Genomic DNA, 17,499 nt, shown 5'->3' with positions numbered 1-17,499 from the left:
GACCCCGCGCAGCCGCCTCAGGCAGCCAATAGGAGCCCGCGCTGCTCCCCCCCTCCCCCCCCCCCGCCCTTTCCTTCCCCTCCGTAGGCGTGCGGCTTGCCCCGTGATGCCGTTCCCCCTCCACGCCCGCCACCAGCCAATCAACGCCCTCCGCTCTCCCGATGGGCAGCGCCGCCGCCCAATGAGGAAGCGGAGCGGCGGAGGGAGGCGGGAACAAGCCGCAGCGGCAGGGCGGCGGGCGGGAGGTGGGGCGGGGCGAAGCGAGCTCCGAGCGCTGATTGGCGGGATGCGGGGAGGCGCCCCGCGGCTGGGCCAATGAGGAGCGGGAGGGGCGGGGCGCGGCGGTGCGAGGGCGCTGAGGTGCGGCGGGTTCGGCTCGGTTCGGCTGCGTTCGGCTCCACTCGGCTCCGTCCGGCCGCGTTCGGCTCCGCTCGGCTCGGTTCGGCTCCGTCCGGCCCCGGGGGCGCTGGGCGGGAGGGAGGGCGGCGGGGGCCGGGGGGGGGGGGAGCGCTGTGAGGGGCTCGGCCGTGAGGTGCCTCCGCCTGCCCCTCAGGGGGGGATTTTACCCCTCCAGGAGGGATTTTACCCCCCGCAAGAGGATTTTTGCCCCCTTTAGAGGAAATTCTGCCCCCCCCAGAGGGGATTTTGCGTCATTCGGGAGGATTTTTGCCCCTTCCAGGAGGGGTCCTGCCTCTCCCCGGGGGCATTTCCCCCTCTGAGGAGAATTTTGCCTCCCCCAGGAGGGATTTTGCCCCCTCCAGAGGGGATTTTTCACTATTTAGAAGGGGTTTTGCCCCCTCCAGGAGCAGTTTGCCCTTTCCAGAGGGGATTTTTCACCTTTCCGAAGCGACTTTGCCCCCTCCAGGGGACGTTTTGCCCCTTCCAGGGGGAATATTTCCCCCTCCAGAAGGGATTTTTCACTGTTCAGAAGGGAATTTTGCCCCTTCCAGAGGGATTTTTGCCCCCTCTGGGTGCTTTTTGCCCCTCCACTGGGGGCGTCGAGGCCGAGCCATGTGCTCTGGGGGCTCCTAGCACCATGCCAGCCCCCCGCAGCCTCCCCCTGTTCCCCGGGGCCATCCCCCGAGCCCCAGGCCCTGTGGGGTCGATGTACACCCCCTGGGTGATTTTTGGGACCCGTAACACCCCCGAGCCGAGCGCTTTGCACCGATACTTGTAGGCGAGCGGTACGAAGGGATGGGCGAGCCTCTCTCCGTGTCCACACACCCGCAGGACGCTCCCGATGGAAGGCTTTGCGGGGCGAGCTGCTGACCCAGCCCTTTTACACCAAGCCCTGCAAACGGCGTTGTCGGGACCCGTCGGGGGAGGACTTCTGGCAGCAGGAGCCTCGCGGGGGCCAGCATGGCCGTGAGCATGGACGATGACGTGCCCCTCATCCTCACCCTGGACGACAGCGGGAGCAACGCCTCGGCCCCGCTGGACGAGCTGGAGCGGGAGGAGCTGCCCAATGAAAGTAAGGACCCCGCAGGTCTTTCTGCCCTCCAAAAATGGCCTCGCTTTGCTTTCCTTTGCAGTGCTGCTCTGCCCCGTGCCTGCCAGATCCTGGAGCTCCTGGAGCTGTCCCTTGACATCCTGGTGGCTGCCTGAGGAAACCAGAGCGGGGTGGTTGTGCTGCTTGCTGGTAGCCCCCAGGTGGGGTGGAGCACGCCAGAGGCACTGCTCCGGGCCTCCTCTAACTCTTCTCTCTGATTTCTCCATAACCTGTGGCATCGCTGTCCCTAGGCTCAGTTCTCCCTTCCTGTGCGTTGCCCCAGGGCTTCTCCTTTCCTTGGCCCCGCTGTGCTGGCTTTCACAACTGTTGCTTTGCCTATTTCTAGCCCACAATCTCATTTTTTTGCATTAACCAAAGGTATATGTGCTAATAAACCCCTTTAAAATCCTCGTTGTAATCTTACCAAAGAATCAGGAGCGCTTCAGGCAGTGTATCTGTGCTCCTGTTAACCCCAGGCACCCGGTGGGACGGAGCCATCCTATGAGCCGGGGGAGAGGACGAACCTCTCAGCAGCACAGCTTGGCCTGTGCTGAAGCATGCAGGGAGGTTTTGTTGTTGTTACACCTCACCAAATGCGTTTCAGCAGTTCTGCTTGATGCTTCTCTCTGACTTCTCTCTGACATTGCAGGTGTGTGCACCTGCACCCTTCTGGTCGTCCTGTTCAAGCTCTGCTTCCACAAGCCTAAAATTCCCAACATATTAATTAATAATAAGTTCCTGGCCTCTCTTTGCTGCATTATACCTCTGGCCCATGCCTCCTCTGTGATTCTGTCATTTGGTATCTCTCCTGAAATCATACAGGTTCCCCTAATTTTCCTCTCCTCTGACTTTTTGAGCTGGTGGCTTGTTTCTGGCAGTCACAACTTCTCCTCTCCTCCCCTGCCACGCAAATCCCTGGCGAAATTGCCCAGATGACTTTCCCCGAGCTCTGCTGCCTTGCTGCTCTATTGCATCTGTTTTTCTTAACGTTTAGCTCTGGATTTGTAACTAAAGTAGAAAGACTGCTTCCTCTGTCCTGTTCGAGGCTTTCTCGTGACTAATTTTAATCGCTCCTCCGTTGCCTTTTGGTCCACCCACCTCCTGTCCCTGTAAAGAAGTATGTGGGGGTTATCATCCGGTTAAAGCCAACACGACTGTGGAATATTTTCATTTATGAGTGCATTCATTCTCAAACCCATGCTGAAACACAGTCTGCATCCCTTGAAATGCAGGGAGGTTGCAGAGGGACTGATTTTGTGCTTTTTAGAAGATTGGCCCGTAGTGCTTGAGAAATAATTTGCTGCAGTTCTCTCGGTATTGAGGAGCTGTTACTCTGCTATGTTTTAATCCCTGTTAGAGTTGAATTTGCTGGGGAAAATGTAAAGCCTGTTCCATGCAAGCGACGCTGAATCACGGGGAGCCCTCTGAAGCCAGTGGTACTGCGAGAGGGGGTGAGAGATGAAAACAGGCAGGGCAGCGCGAGCAGCGTGAAAGGCACGTTTATCGCCGGGAAGCTTAAATTAGGGAGGGAGCAGAGTTACGCCATCACTGGCAAAATTAAGCTTGTTTGCAAAACGGGACGTGTGCTCCAGCTCTATTTCTTGCCTGCAAAGATAATCTGCCATGAAATGCAGAGAAGTGACGTTAAAAAAAGTGTACAATTTCACATTTTTATTCAAAGGCCTGTCTTTTGCCAGGGAGAAGTGTGTGAGAAGCCTTCTTTTCAGGAGAGGGAGAGCCTGGTAGGGTGATGAGGGCATGGCGATGGGGAAGGTCAGAGGGGCCGTGTGCTTCTTGTTTTATCTCCCTTATTCCTGAGCTGTAGCAACAGGTTATTGGAGCAGAATTTGGAGGAGCGGCGTGCCTGTGCCTGGCCATAGGCTCCTGGGGACTCGGTGGCAGGCTGAACGCCGTGCATTTATTCAGGTTTGTCCCCAGGTGCCAGCTGTCAAAACGCCCTTAGTGCCACCTGGGAAGCAGATGATAGGTAAGACAAAGTGGGTGTAGCCACCCTTGGGCTAAATGACGTGTCAGAGGTTGATAATCAAGTGGCAGTGCTGTTCTGTGCTGCTGTCACTCACCTCTCTGAATTTTAACCCGTGTCCCAGGCTGTCTCCACCATCTCTTAGTAAGCTCCCTGTGTAGTTCCAGTGTATTGGCTCTCACCACTGTGTTTGTTATTTTAGGGAACTTCTTGTGCCTTTTCTTTCTTCTTTTTCCTTTTTTTTTTTTTTTTTTAACTTGATCCATGGCACAGGTTTTGCAACTGGTCCTTGGATGAATGAATTTGTAGTTGGGGACTCTTGGTGTTGGTTGTCTGGAAATGCAGGCAGGTTGGAGTGAGCAGTGCCCAGGCTGGTGAAATCAGCCTGTTGCTGATGTAAAAAAAAAAAAAAAAAAAAAAAAGATTAAAGTGCAAGAGTGTGTTCCTTTCAGAATCTTGCAGAAGAGTTCTCTTTTGGGTAGGTGATTGCTTTGGGATTAGAGTAAAAGGAGCTAAATGAGAAAACGGTGTGGAAAATGACGTTCTTAAAGAAAATGTCCAGCTGCAAAAATTAATCTCCCTAATCATGCACCTCTTAAGCCCTTAATGGAAGCAAATACTGGCATGGGGAGGAATATTAAAGCTCTGCCTTCCTTGTCCTGTGCTGGGATGCACGTCTCTTCAGCCGCCCCGAAAGGTCAGAATCCTACAGAGCAGGCTGGAATTCAGCTCATGTCTGGAAAAGCCTGGTCCCCGTGGTGCAGGCGGCTCTCTGAATGCAGTGTGTGAGGGACTGTGGTGCTGGGTCGTTCTACAAGCTCCAGCAGCTGGAGGAGACGGAGAGGAGCGCTTTCATCACTGGAACCCGTGGCTCGTGCTAATTAACACAGCGCTGCCCTCCCCTGCCACGTCTTATCGGGGAATCTGGACGCGCTCTCGTTAAGCTTCCCGACGCTTATCCGAGGCGGGTGACTAATTCTGGATCTTACAGCAGGCAGAACCGGGGCTGCAGTCGTTGCGTGACCTTGCCCAAAGTCGTGTGCTGAGAAGGGCGAGAGGCAGCCCGGGCTGAGCGATCCCTGGCCTTGCCGAGCTCCTAGCACACGTTCCAACAGGGATCTCAAAATACCCCCATGAGTGAGGCGTGCTTTCCTGCACAATGACAGCCTTGAAGCTCTAGGCCAGTGCCTCTCCTCGAGCTGATGGGAATTATCAGCAATAAATGGGAGCACGTTGATTTACCCGGTATTAGATCAGATAGAAGATCCCCCTCTGCCCCCTGCGTGGAAATTGCTGTAGCCTCAAGTGGAGTTTCAGTGCGCTCCGAGCAGAAAGTACAGCTCCGAGCGTTGTGCGGGGAACAATGTGGTATTGTCTGTCTGTTTCTCCCGCACAATGGATTGTGGCAAGTGGAAGAAGTCGTCTTTAAACTCGGGGTTCTTACAAGAAAGCAACCGCATCTGCTATTGAGGTAAAAAAAGAATCAGTGTGTGCGCCTGGGGAGGTGCAGGGGGGGTGGCTGCGACAGCCAGGGGCGATGTTTTCTGGAAGGGTTGATGGAAACCAGGAAGGGCCTTGGCCCTGCTCCTGGATGGAGCGAGGGAAGAGGCTTTTGGCAACGTTCTTCTTGTAATCAGCAGATGGGAGCCCTTGTGGTGTTGTGGAACACGGGGGCTGTGCCATCAGTTGGGTGTCTCATCTTTCTTTTCAATATCCCGCTTATTGATCCGCAGGGAGGCACAGCCCTGCAGGAGTGGTGCAGGATGGACAGCAAGCCTTCTTTTGAGACCCATGAGCAGCCTGGATTTTGATTTTTCCAGTAATCGATGCAACCTGAAGTGAGCCAGTTCTCTTCTGTGCTGGGTCTGGTTCCAGAACGTGTCTGTAGCAGCAGGGAGAGGAAACCAAGTTCTGTCCCCGTAGCCACACCTTCAGCCCTGCTGTGAGTCCTCAAACACCCCCGTGCCTTCCTCCTCCTGGTGCTTTAGGTGCAGCGAGAGGAGGGGAGAGATTTCAGGTGTAAACCACCTGCACGTTGCCTGATGGGCTGAGGGAATGGGCAGAGAACAAACCCTTGGCTCTGGGGGCAGTGTGGTGACCGCACAGACCCTCAGCAGCTCTCCTGCTCGAGGAAGCACTGTAATTGTGCAAACCTCCTGACTCTGCCCCCTTTTGAAGTGTTGTACGTGTCAGATACCTGGTGGATTTAATAAATCCTCTGGGATCTGTGATCTCTGTGCAGGAAAGTGAGTGCCCAGCAGCTGGTTGTGTGGGCTGGAGCACTGATAATGCTGGGGGAACGCCGCAGCTAAGTGGTGTGGGGAAAGAGGGGATGACAAAACAAACAAATGCCTGCAGTGGACATGGCGAATCCCAAGATCTTTGACAGCCAGGCTCTCTTCCTCTCATCGTGGCTCCTGCTTCTACTGATTGGCCTTTAATTAGTTCCAGCAGCAGCACTTGAGCTGCTGTGTTAGAGGTGAAGCGTGGCCAGGGCACAGGACTGGGAACTCATCTTCAGCAGGGACCTGCTTCTGCTGCTCAATCTGCTCCTAGGGTAGGTCAGGTAACGCTGCCGTGGGCAATGCATCTCGACTGGGAAGTGCAGGTTATGTCTTTTGTGGAAACTTACGGGTAGGCTGCATGGTAACAGCTCCTGATTTACATTTCTGTGCGTGCTTTGCTTTTCATAGCGTGTTACCTGCTTAAAACGTACGTACAGGGGAATTATTTCCTTCTGAAGCACAAGTTCCGTGCTGAGCTGTTTATGCCCCTGAAAGTCTCTGCTCCAACCCACCAGCCTTGCATTTTTGCAACTTCTGCCAGTGCTCCTCTAATCCTTTCCTGGCCTAGATGACTTGTAATGAATGTTTTAAGCAAGCAAAGCGAAGCCAAACTGCCTCCGAGATGAGTGAGGGGTGAAAATATTGGAAGGAGAAATGAGCACCCGAAACATAAGGAGATTATTGTTTTCTCCTTCGGTACAATCCATTTCCCTGGGTGATGAGCTCTGTGAACTCAGAGCAAGGAGGCAAGCTTTTAAGAGATGCTGCGCATCTTGCGGGATGGTGCTGGGAGCAGTGGGAAATGTGTTTCTGCTGGGAAGTTCCCCACGCATCATCCCCTGGAATCTCATTTACAGACACAATTTGGGATCTAAGGCAGGATGCCTCGGCTCTGCTTAAAATACTGCAAGGAGAGGGAAGAGCAGAGATCTCTGATTGAAGAGAAACAGCGCTCGGCGTTGTCCGGGCCTCACAAAAGAGTTTTTATCAAGAGATCCTCAACGCGACTCTGGGAGTGTGGTACCTCCAGAAGAGAAGCCACGAGTGGAGGAGAGTACCAGGAGGGATTGTGAGCCGCAGTTAGCGCGTGTATTTTTATTTTTTTTTGAGCCTGCCTTGTTTTCTTAGCCCTGCAGGAGATCAGTTTGCACAATGCACACATTGTGTGCTTCACAGTAGGATGCTTTGTCAAACAGAATCCCTGCACTGTTGACTCTTTCTCGCAGTAAAAAAAAAAAAAAAAAAAAAAAAAAAAAACACACACACAAAAAAACTCAGAGTGATTTCGTCCTGAATGCCCCGTGCTGTTGGAATCTGAGGTACAGAAGACTTGGGTTAGTGTTCAGTAATCCCAGAGTCAGGCAGTTCCTTCTCCTTTGTCACGTCCCAGAGCACGAGCGAGGCATCTCCTCCTTCCTGCAGGTTTGCTGTCAGGTGGGGAGGGTGCTGCAGAGCGGGGCGAGGCGCCTGGAAGCTTTTTCACTCTCCTTTTGTGCAGACCGAGCTGGTGACCTTGAGGCTTAGAGGGAGGTAGCCCTTCGTGAGCATCCTCCCTACCTGCAGCTCTCTTTTTCTGGGGGGAGAGCAGAAGAGCAGCCCAGGCCGATCCCTTTAGGTGGGAGACGCGTGCTGCAGCATCGCAGGGCTCCGCGCCTCGAGCAGGTGGTCCCGGGGCTATAAAAGCTGTTCAGGAGCCCGGGAGCTCGCAGGCTGCAAAAAAAAAATCGAGCCCTTTCCAGCTCGAGCCGGTCACTCCTCAGCTGACTTGGGAACATTTGGCTCAGGAAGCGGAACAACAGTTGGAAGCAAGCAGCGATTAGTTTTTTCATGGCTTCCCAGGGAATGCATCGGTTTGTTCATGTTTTTTTTTTTTGTGTTGTTTTTATTTTTTTCTCTCCCCCTCATTTTTTTTTGCGATTCCTGTGGATTTTTAAGGCGCTGTAGATGCAGGATGTTGGGTTCAGCCAAGCTCGCTCACTGGCAGATTGAAATGAGCAGAGGCTGAGCACGCTGAGTTCGCTCATCATAACCGATGTGATGCTGCTCAGAACTTCCTTTGCCCTTGGTATCTTCGCCGAGGAATCCTGCCTGCTGCCGTCAGCCCCCCTGCGTTGAAATCCCATTTTACCCATTTGAATGCTGTAAGAAGTGCTGTATAAACTAAACAGGAGCATCTGTGAAGTGGTTAGAGTTGTTGTTGATTGCCTCTTCCTTATTGCCTTCGGGGGATTTAAGCTCGAATTTGCTGGAAGTAGAATTGATGAGGCAGAACGCTCCATTTCTGATCCTGAAGCTGGGAAAAGTGCGCTGAATTTGATGGGTCTTTCTTGTCTCCAGCGTCCCTGGCTTCTGATCTGGACCTTGCAGGGCTCTCCCCGTGTCTTTGGCATAATTGCTTTCTGCGTGTCGGGGTCCTGCCTGCCTCCTACGTGGCTGCTTTCTTTTCGGGGAGCTGCCGGAGCAGCTTTAGGACTGCAGCCATCTGCTTCTGGTGAGCGCTTCGGCAGGAAGCTCGGGCACCTGTGCTGCTGCTGCTGGCCTCAGCCGGGAGAGAGGCAGGCAGAAAAGGGGTGTGGGGGTTTGTGGTGGTCTGCTGCAGCACTGCAGCAACAATGAAGGATCCCGAGGATGTCGAGGGGAGGCTGCTGTGCTTTGAACCATAGCGTGGGGGCTTGGAGCTCGTACCCCGCGCTGGTTTTCATTTCATCGTGATGTGGCCATGCCTGCTTGGAACAAAAAGATTTTCCTTTCATGCTTACATAGGGGACTGAAATTTAGGATGCATCCCCCTGTGCTGCCATGTTAAACCCTCTGATATGACAGGGCTGGACACACGAGCTGCTTACATCCGTGTGTAGCAGATATTGTCACCTGGGAACACCTCACACATCCTTTATTCCAACAGTAGTCGTATTTTTTGGAACACTTCCACCATCCTCAGCAGGTTTGGAAGTTTGGAGGGCTGTGGATAACCTCAGTGCGGTGGTCCTGCAGCCTGGCTGTGCCCAGCTGGTTGTGTAGCTAGCTCGCTAGCCACGAGTCCCTGCAGAAATAAGAAAGTGCTGCTCTTTGTTGCACAGCTCTGCTTCTCCTGGGCTGCTGGAGGTGCATCAAGTGACGGCGTGGGTCCTGCTGGGTGAAGTAAACGCACGCAGGCATCTCACTGCAGAGCCAGCGGGGTGAGAAGGGGGAAAGGAGCCCCCAGGGCTGGTGGCAGGGCCTCATCTCTGCTGGCTGCCAGGGGGAGGCCTCAGAGCGCTGGGCTGGTTCAGAATCACGGAGCTGATTCCTAGGTGGGGCATTTAAAAATCAGCAGATGTCTTTTTGTTGTTTGTTTGTTTGTTTTTTGTTAAGGCTACACGTGTAGCAGTCTGCATATTGCTGGGACAGGGACTTTGTTGCAGCCCCAAAAGGTGACCAGCAGGATGCTGACTTCAGGTCAGTCAGCCACAGGTTTCCAGGCAAAATAAAGGGTCGCCAGCAGCAGCTCTCCTGAAATCTGTAACGTAAGGGCAGGTTTTGTAACGTCAGTCCGTGTGGCTTACAGACAAGAGCACCCCATGAACCCAAAGTCGTGCATTTATGCAGTTTGTGAGGTTTCCAGGTAGGCTGACAGCGTTCTGAGATGTGTCCTGGCAGTGATGTGGTGTTCGGGTGGAGGATGTGAGCAACACAAATTGAGGCTGTGCAGCTCTGTGAGCTGCCTGAGGGGCAGCCCTCGTGTGTGTTCCTTCAAACAAGAGTAAGAGCAGTGTCAGGAGGTGATGTTTGCATCCGTGCTGGCTAGAGTCATCAACACATCCACGTGTGGTGGGCTTCCAGTGCTCTTCCTTCCTCCCCAGCTATTACACATGCCCTATCCAGTGCCTGCCAGCCGCGCCTTCCATAAAATATGCTGGAATCTTCTCTTTTTTAACCTTTCCTTTTAAGACAGCGCTAGGGCTGGGGCTTCCCCCGTTCCTTCCCTGCGTCTTCCTCTGCTGGCAGCTGCCGTTCCCTGGCTGAGACACCCAGAGAGACAACAGCAGAGGTGTGGCAGTGTTGTATTTCAGAAGAAGTGCTGCGGAGCCTGATGCTAACACAACACAACCACGCACCTCTCGCTGCTGCTCCGTACAGACAGCTCCCTCTGATCCCAGCCCGCAGTGGTAAGGCGTCAGAGTTTTGCCATGAAATCTTATTTTTACTCATTTTCTTGCTATCCCTCTGTCCTCAGGTTGGAAAGGTTAGGTAATTAGGTACCTCATTAACAGTTTTGGCTGACTCCATCCTAGCTCTGCTCCAGCGCTGTGGTAGGGCTGCGAGGACTGGCGGAGGTGGTGGATCAGCAGCAGCCCTGGTGGCTCTCTGCCTAGGTAATCGCTGTGGTTTCAGTACCTGGCTCATCCCGGGTGCTCATCCTCCTGTAACAGAGCTGCTCGGAGTTTAATGAGGCTTCGCTCTACATCGTGGTGCTGTAGGTGGGTGCATTTGTGTTATTTTGAGTTGCCGTTGTGCAGAGGCTGGCTGATTTTGGGGGAAATATGAGAGCTGCTGCTACAGGAATGAGCTGTGGCCACGCAGGTTGGTTGCTCGGAGTAGTGCTGGGCTCATGGAAGCGAGGAGCTTCCTCTCCGCTTCCCACTGCGAACGTCGTGGCTGCCCCAGAGAGCCACTGGTGGAACAAACTGGAAGCTGGACCTGGCGGAGTGCTGCTCTCTTTCAACAGGCCAGGTTGCAGCTTCATCAAACGTCTTCCCAAACTGCATGGAGAAAATGCAGAGGCTCCGCTTTGGAGAATTGAAAGGAGGAACGCGCCCTGGAAACGCTGACGTGTTGGTGCTGGTGCTGGAGCAGATCTCTGGCATGTTGAAGCCATGAGGCACGCGTTTCCCTTTCTGGAACAAAAAGAGGAAATTCCTTCATGTAACAGGATGTGTTAAAGAAATGCTCTATCTGAGGGATTCCGATGTCTCTTTCCCTTTCTGTCACTTCCCTAAAAGCTATGGATCGTAACCGTGTGCGTACGCTCTGTGTCTGGCCTTTCTTGTGAGTCACAGGCAGAGCCTGGCTCTTTTTTGCTGTCATCAACAAAACCCGTGGTGTTCCCAGTTGTTTTTCCATTCGAAGCGAGGTGTTTCAGTGCTCAGATGTTTGATTCCAGTTGCAGAACAATCTCTCTGTACCTGTAGAGCCCTCATCACTGTGGTACAACGGGACCGACAGGATGACAGCGTGTGAGCTGCCAGCCCTAACCCTGACAGGATGGATACCACGAGGCCGTAGGTGATCCTTCTGTTGTGGCTCTCACTTCTCCTTTTTGTGGTAGGGAGGTTCAGTTGTTAAGATCACACATACAGGATATGAAACCAGCAGCAATGGGGCTGAACGCAGAAGCGAGGTTCTTAATTCTTACCTACATCTTCCTCGTGCAACCTGTCCTTTCACGTGAGTTTTGCTCACGTAAAATGCTTCGGACCTGCCTTAAAAGAAGCAGGAGCCCCTTTGTGTTATGTTCTCAGATCGTGCCGGTGCCTGGCTCTGCTCTCTCCTTGTAGCCCATGGACGTTCTCGCGAAGCCCGTGAATTATTCTTATCCCTGGTTTCTCTGAAGCCTCCCACTGTTTTATCTCTTGTGTTTTGTGCTCTTCCTTACGCCTGTCTCTTTGTCCCCAGCAGGGTGGTGCAGGAAGCGAATGCCGGTGTGAATCATCGCGTCGCGTAGCGAGCGGCAGAGCAAGCAGCTAGCTAAATTCGGGCTCTGACCCGCTCGGAGCAAGAGCTGACTGGAGGCCCTGCTTCTGCTGAGACAAAACAATTCCCGACAATGCTTTAGCTCTTCAGGCATTGTGCGTAGCTCCTGCCTCGGTGTTTTTAAGTGTGCGCGGTGCAGACGTTAGCAAGGATGCGGCAGTCCCCTAAACAATGCAGGGTTTAAGTTGTATTCAGTGTAAGGAGATAGGCAGCACAATTGATAAGAGGCAGGAACGGAGAAAAAGTGGCTTACCATGCTGGGGGACATCTGCTCAGCCTGCCTGCGGATTCAGCTCCCCGTAGCGTGGTGGATGGCAGTGGGGAGCGAGCTCGTCTGCGTGCCGCAGGAACTAACGGGAGTCGCAAAGAAAAAAGTGAAGATGGGAGGCTCGAATCCTCTCGTGCCGCAAAGAGGAAGTGGCAACATCCATCTTTGGGAAAAACCTGCCTGGGCTAAGTGGGAAACCGACGTGGCTTTGTTTGTTGGGGTTCACAGCTGGTACAGGCTGTGAGAATACGGCAAGACGAAGAGCCCCGATGCCGTGGCATCATCCCCATCCCTTGGCATCATCCCCATCCCATCCCCTGGATGGGTGCTGGGCTATTCTGTCCCTCGAGGCTGGCTCCTGCATTGCTTCCCTTGGCAGTGGCACAGGGAGGGCGCTGAGCTCGCTGCCTGCCGCTCACCTCCGAGCCGTGTGGCTCGGTGCCAAACCAGCTGTGCTTTCCAGGCGGCTTCCAGCTTTTCTTTTTTTCCTCCCGGGTAGGTGAGCCTGGCCTTGAAGAGACAAATGCGTGCGTGCTCACACCTCGGCACTCAAGAATAAAAGGAGCAGTTTCTTATCAGTGGCACCGGAGGGGAGCAGAGCGATAAATGCAGCGGGGGTGAAGCTCCGTGGCACGTCAACGCGTGGAGAGGGAAACGCCAGTGTTGGTGCCAATGTGATGCCAACGTGCTCAGTGCCTCTGCAGGACCTGGCTGCTGCCTGGCCACAGCTGCTGTGGGGATTTGTCTGGCCTGCGTGCTGTTAAAATCTTGGCTCTGGGGCTGAAGGTAGCTCTGCAGGGAAGGGAAGCCCCCTCCTTTCTTTTCATGCTTTTTCACATCTGCGTCTTCTGCAGTGGCACCCCGTGCACGGCTCGGCTGCTGGGGGCTTCCCAGGAGAGGAACCCTTCTGGGAGCCTTCAGAGGCAACAAATGCCGCCCTCCATCCTCTGTGGGCATGTGCCCCGTGCTGCTGGGTGCCTGCTGACGCTTCTCTGCAGCTGAAAGCCTGCAGCCAGCTGGGTTTGGGTACCTGGACACGAATGCAGTTGAGGTGGGTGCTCAGGCACTGCTGGACCTGCACCCAGCCCCGACAGGGAGCCGCTGCTCCCCTGAGACAAGGAGTCACAGAGGTCGTGCCTCTTTCCAAGGAAGGAATAACCACGAGGCTTGCTTCTTCCTGGAGATGGTAGATGCAGAACAGCAGTGCTCACAAACATGGTTGCAAGAAGGAAACAAAAGGCCAAGCTGGTGCCAGATTATCCTTAATTAAGAAGGAATGACCTCGTAAGGCGGCGTGAGCGAAGTTGTGTCCTGGCTGCCATGTCCCGTGTGCTCTGCCTGCCTTTCTGTGCCTTGGAGGGAGATATTACTCGTGTCTGCAGCCCCTAGCGCCAGCACCGTTGGTTTTGCTGGCTGACACAGGGCGTGCACGTGATGTGTGAGCTGTACGAGCGGCCTCCTGAGCTGGGAGAGCGTTCCTGTTCAGCTCTGTTCCTTGGGCTGCCTTCCCTGCAGCCTTTTTTTTGTCCTGCCATCGCAGGTAGGCCTCCGTAGCCTTCTAGGAGAGCCCCCTCCTTCATCAGCTACAGACACATGGCTTTGGGGTCTAACTAGCAACATCTAAGCCTGTTTCAGGTAACGCCATAAGAAGTCTGTGCTTGCTAGAAAGCAGAACAGCTGCAGCACAGGGTGGTGGGAGCCATCCTGGGGAAGCTCCGAGGCACCCATAGCGTTGGTTTGGAACTCCCTGAGCTCCTAGCAGGCTTCCAGGTGGATTTTCAAATTATTAAACCCAGGTAACGAAGATCAAACGATGAATATCCAAACAGACTGGTGTTTCTCCTGGGTTCCTTGCTCCCCTCCCTCCCTCGCAGCCCTCAGAGTTTTTCCTTCCCCGAAGCAGGGAATTTGTTTTGCAAAGGGAGAGGTTTGGGCTCTGGAGAGTTTATGCTCCTTCTCTTTCTTCCTTTTTGTTTTTTATTGTAATGATGACATATGGAAACTATTTACACAGGAGCATGCTCTGCTGCACTGAATGGAAACGTTGGAGTCCCGGCAGTATCGTTCCGGATGCCTTGTGTAAGCAGCCAGCTGGTTTTGCTTTTTTCTCTTTTTATTTTCTCCTTTTTTTTCCCCCCCCTCCCTCCTTCCCTTCTTGGGGAACGTCTGGGATAAGTTACACAAGTGTGGAAGGAAGCGTTGCCATCTGCGAGCAGCCCCGGCCGCTTGCTCCGTCACGCCCCTTGTACCGTGAACTTGGCAAATGTTTTGTTTTCTTCTTTTTTTTTTTTTTTGCTGAGGGAGGTGGGGGGAGATGTGCTGAGCAGTCACAACGAGACTCTGGACTCCTTTCCCTTCAGTTCCTTGTGTTCCCTGGGGAGCAAACCCTGCTCCACGCCAGGACAGGAGAGCGTGGCGCACCGAGCCTTGCTCTCTGACTGCACTCATTCTCCAAACCAACTTTGCCCGGCAGCAAAACCTCCCAGCAGCTCTCTCCAAGAACCATCCCGCCTGCAGGACGGCGAGAGGGAAGCTTTTCAGCCCGGCCCCGAGCCACCTTCCTCAGCGGGAAGGGGAAGATGCCTGCGGCTCTGTGGAGCTCAGAGGAACCCCTCCTGCGCCCGGCTCTGCCCTGAGCCATCGGGGAGCAGCTCGGGGAGGCAGCGCCGGCTGCCATGCGGTGGAGAGAGCCTCCTGCCATCTACTTGGAGGACTGCGGGAGCCCCGTGGAGAGATCCTCCTACCTCATCCAGCTCCCCACCGCCGGTAACCGCCGCCGGGGACGCGCTGCGGCACGAGCCGGGGCTGGCATTAGTCTGTGTCATTGTTAGCGTGGGAGCAGCTGAGGAAATTAGCTGGCTGGAGGGCTGCCAAGTGAGCGAGCAGGCATTGAGACGCTGCTCAAGTTGGTGGTGGTTGTTGTTGTTGTTTTATTATTATTATTATTTATTACCCAGATGATGCCGTTGCCTCGGGGACGCTAGATCAGCCTTCTGGTACCTGGTGGGGAAGGAGCCCAGCCACGAAGCGCAGCTCTGCACTGCAACGTTTGTTGCCTGTGCCTAGAAAGGTGATGGCTGGGGCAGGCAGGGGGCAGATAGCGTGGCTTCTGGAGTTACTTCTTAGCTCTGACTTTAGTCTGGGAGCTGTTTGCAGGCTTCATCTCCCTGGGACATGTTTTCTGCTTCAGCTGCGAGCTGGCTGTGCAAGGCAGGGAGATGTCCTCTCGTTTTCACTGCAGCGTAGCTTTTTCTTGAGTTGGTCCTTTACAGCAGAGGTTTGTCCATGTGCAATAATTACTTTGATTCAAGGGAGTTTGGTGTCTCTGGGTAGGAGCAGTGTCCTGGTGCCTTGTTGAGCCCCACAAAACTTGGCTGGTTTGTGCCCGGTGCATTTCGACCTCCTGAAACATCTCCGTGTGCTCCAATAACCAGGGTAACAGCCTCCTTAACGCATCCCCTTTCCCCAGAAGAGCTGGGGCAGCCCAGGTGTTGGTTCTGTGCTTTTTCACCACCTCCTGAATTGTGAGGGACGAACGACTCCAGGATTTTCTCTCCTCTCTCTGTGCTTTGAGCTGAGCTGAGCCCCGCAGGGACCTGTAGCAGCTCGGGGCGAGGAATTCTGCAGCTGTACCCAGCCACCAAATGCTGAAGGAGCAGCAGGAGGGGTGCCTGGGGCCTTGGGGACCCCATGCGTGGTCCTCCCAGTGCCCTGTTAAGCATCCTGCCCCAAAGGGGTTTGCAGTCAGGCTGCAGTCCAAGGGAATCTCTCTTTGGGACGTGCATGCAGGAAAAGCTTTGCAAATAACCACTTTTGAAGAGCTTTGTTAGAGCTCCCAGTGTAAAGCTTCTGACTTCTTTACTGATATCTTTTAGTTAAAAAGTGGATGAATGCAAAAGACTGGCGTTCCACCTCTGTGGATAAAGGAAAAAAAGCATCATCTGTGTTTATTTCTCCCCTCCTCCAAAAAATTGTGCTCATTTAAGGTTTAAGAAGGTCTGGGGGAGCAATCAGCCCCACCGGAACATCCAGCTGAACATGGAGAGGTGTTTTAAAGGTATGGGGGAAGCGCAGAGGAGCAGACTGAGTGCTGCAGGGTTCCAGCAATCTGCCTGCAGCCCGGGAGGCTTTCACCAACCTCCGATATGTGCTGTCTGACTTCGGTTAGGGGGTGGGAAAGGCAGCTGGGGCTCTGCCTCGGTGCAGGGTTTGCTGGCCTTGCAGGAGCTGTTTTGAGGAGTGCAGAGGTCTGGTGTGGCCTTTTCCAGAACAGCCTGACCACTTGTTTAATGAGGGTGGTTTTGTCGTAGAGAAGAGGTGCAGCAAATCCTCGGCATCCTAACATGGGAGAGGTTGTTTTTTCCCCACCTCGTGGCACAGAAAGAGACAACTGCTCCATCACAGTGTCTGTGCTCGTAGAAAGGGAGAAAATCAGCATTTTTGCCCTGGCAAGGTCAATCAGAGATGTACCCTTTTGGGGAACACGAGGCTGTGGAGGAGGGAATTGTGCTGAGAGTGAGAACCCCAACGTGGTTTGGGTACCGAGGGGAACTTTGGGGAGCTCCAGCACCGGCCTCGCCTCTGTGGGGTCTGTGCAGTGCTCGTCACCGAAGCTGCAAAGTAAAAATTCCTATCCCAGAATTAAAAACGGCATCTTTTTGTGAACAGTGATAGTCTTCATGTGTGTTTCGTGTGTCTTAATAACACCAAGGCTGTACAACATGCCCACTAGCGAGTGCTGGAGCTTATTTACCTGTCCTGCTCAGCTTACCTGTGGGTAGGTGCTGTGTGTGTGCAGCTATGCTTGGGAGCTGCTTTTTGCAACAGACTTGTATTTTTAAATGGGATTTTTAGTTACAAAACCATGTACAAATGTTCAGTAAAGCATTGCTTTGTAGTGCTTTACTGATGGCAGAGACATCTCCAAGTAAATCTGGGGTACGGACTCAAAATGAACCTTGCTCTTTGTTCTTATCAGAAGGAGATTGGTGCTTACCTGCACCAAAAAGTGTTGCAAAGGTGTGTTGTTTAATGACTGAAGAGCTCTGAAAAATGAGATTTTTCTCCTTAAAATACTGCACTCCTGCTGGGAAGAGTAGGTGTGCAAGCAGCCAGTTCCTCGGGCACTCCATTGCCTCTTGGTGCCTGTTCCTGCTCCCGCTGCCTGGCTTGTTTGCCTGCTCCCTGACCCATCTCAGCTCGCTTAATTGCAAATCATTTTCTCTCCTGTTGTCCCGATGCAGATGGAGGCAGCTACGACGTTATCCACGATGCCTCCAGCCCTGCTGCCGGGGACTGCTGCGCGCAGCAAAGCTCTGCCCGCCACAACTGGGAAATGAACTACCAAGAGGCAGCGATCTACCTCCAGGTGAGCCCTGCTCTTCAGTGCACTGTGTAAAAAATAAAGAATAAAAAATAATTTAAAAAAAATGGGGCCATCTGAAGCTGTGATAGCTCTTGGTTACGAGGAGCAAAGAGCTTCAGTCCTGGGGTTAAAAAATAATAAAATAAAATCAGTGCTTTGCAAGGGGATCTAAAGGGAAGGAAGATGCAAGCACCTTCAGATGGGCTCTGGTAAGTAGTTGGGAAACACCGAGCAAGCTGGGGCTACCCATCTTCTCCCCATGCTGAGGATTTTGTAGTGGAGAGGTTCAGCCCGTGCTTTAGTTATAGGAACAGCCCTATTGGAACAAGAAAATGAGAGTATTTATAATATTGCTGCCTGCTGTAATGCGTTAGC

General features: G+C 53.5%; 1 protein-coding gene across 4 annotated transcripts in view; it reads left to right on the top strand.

Moving 5' to 3' along the window:
* The first annotated feature begins 282 nt into the window (after positions 1-282).
* The window catches only part of TPCN1 (two pore segment channel 1), a 40,801-nt gene continuing 23,584 nt past the window's right edge, over positions 283-17,499 (top strand). Inside the window, exons 1-3 of one of the 4 annotated variants that reach the window (XM_027470317.3) lie at positions 283-360; positions 1,231-1,471; positions 17,003-17,127. In XM_027470317.3, coding sequence (XP_027326118.3) covers positions 1,360-1,471; positions 17,003-17,127 — 237 coding nt within the window. In that variant the 5' untranslated portion in view covers positions 283-360; positions 1,231-1,359. Of the gene's footprint in view, positions 440-1,177; positions 1,472-13,773; positions 14,526-17,002; positions 17,128-17,499 lie in introns of those variants that run through there. The other 3 variants (XM_027470315.3, XM_027470316.3, XM_005030045.6) reach the window with 3 other exon arrangements.

Source organism: Anas platyrhynchos, chromosome 16 (assembly GCF_047663525.1).
Source record: "Anas platyrhynchos isolate ZD024472 breed Pekin duck chromosome 16, IASCAAS_PekinDuck_T2T, whole genome shotgun sequence".
In the NCBI taxonomy this organism is placed as follows: domain Eukaryota; kingdom Metazoa; phylum Chordata; class Aves; order Anseriformes; family Anatidae; genus Anas; species Anas platyrhynchos.
Note: the sequence above shows the minus strand (reverse complement) of the source record. Positions and strands in the feature narration are given on the sequence as shown.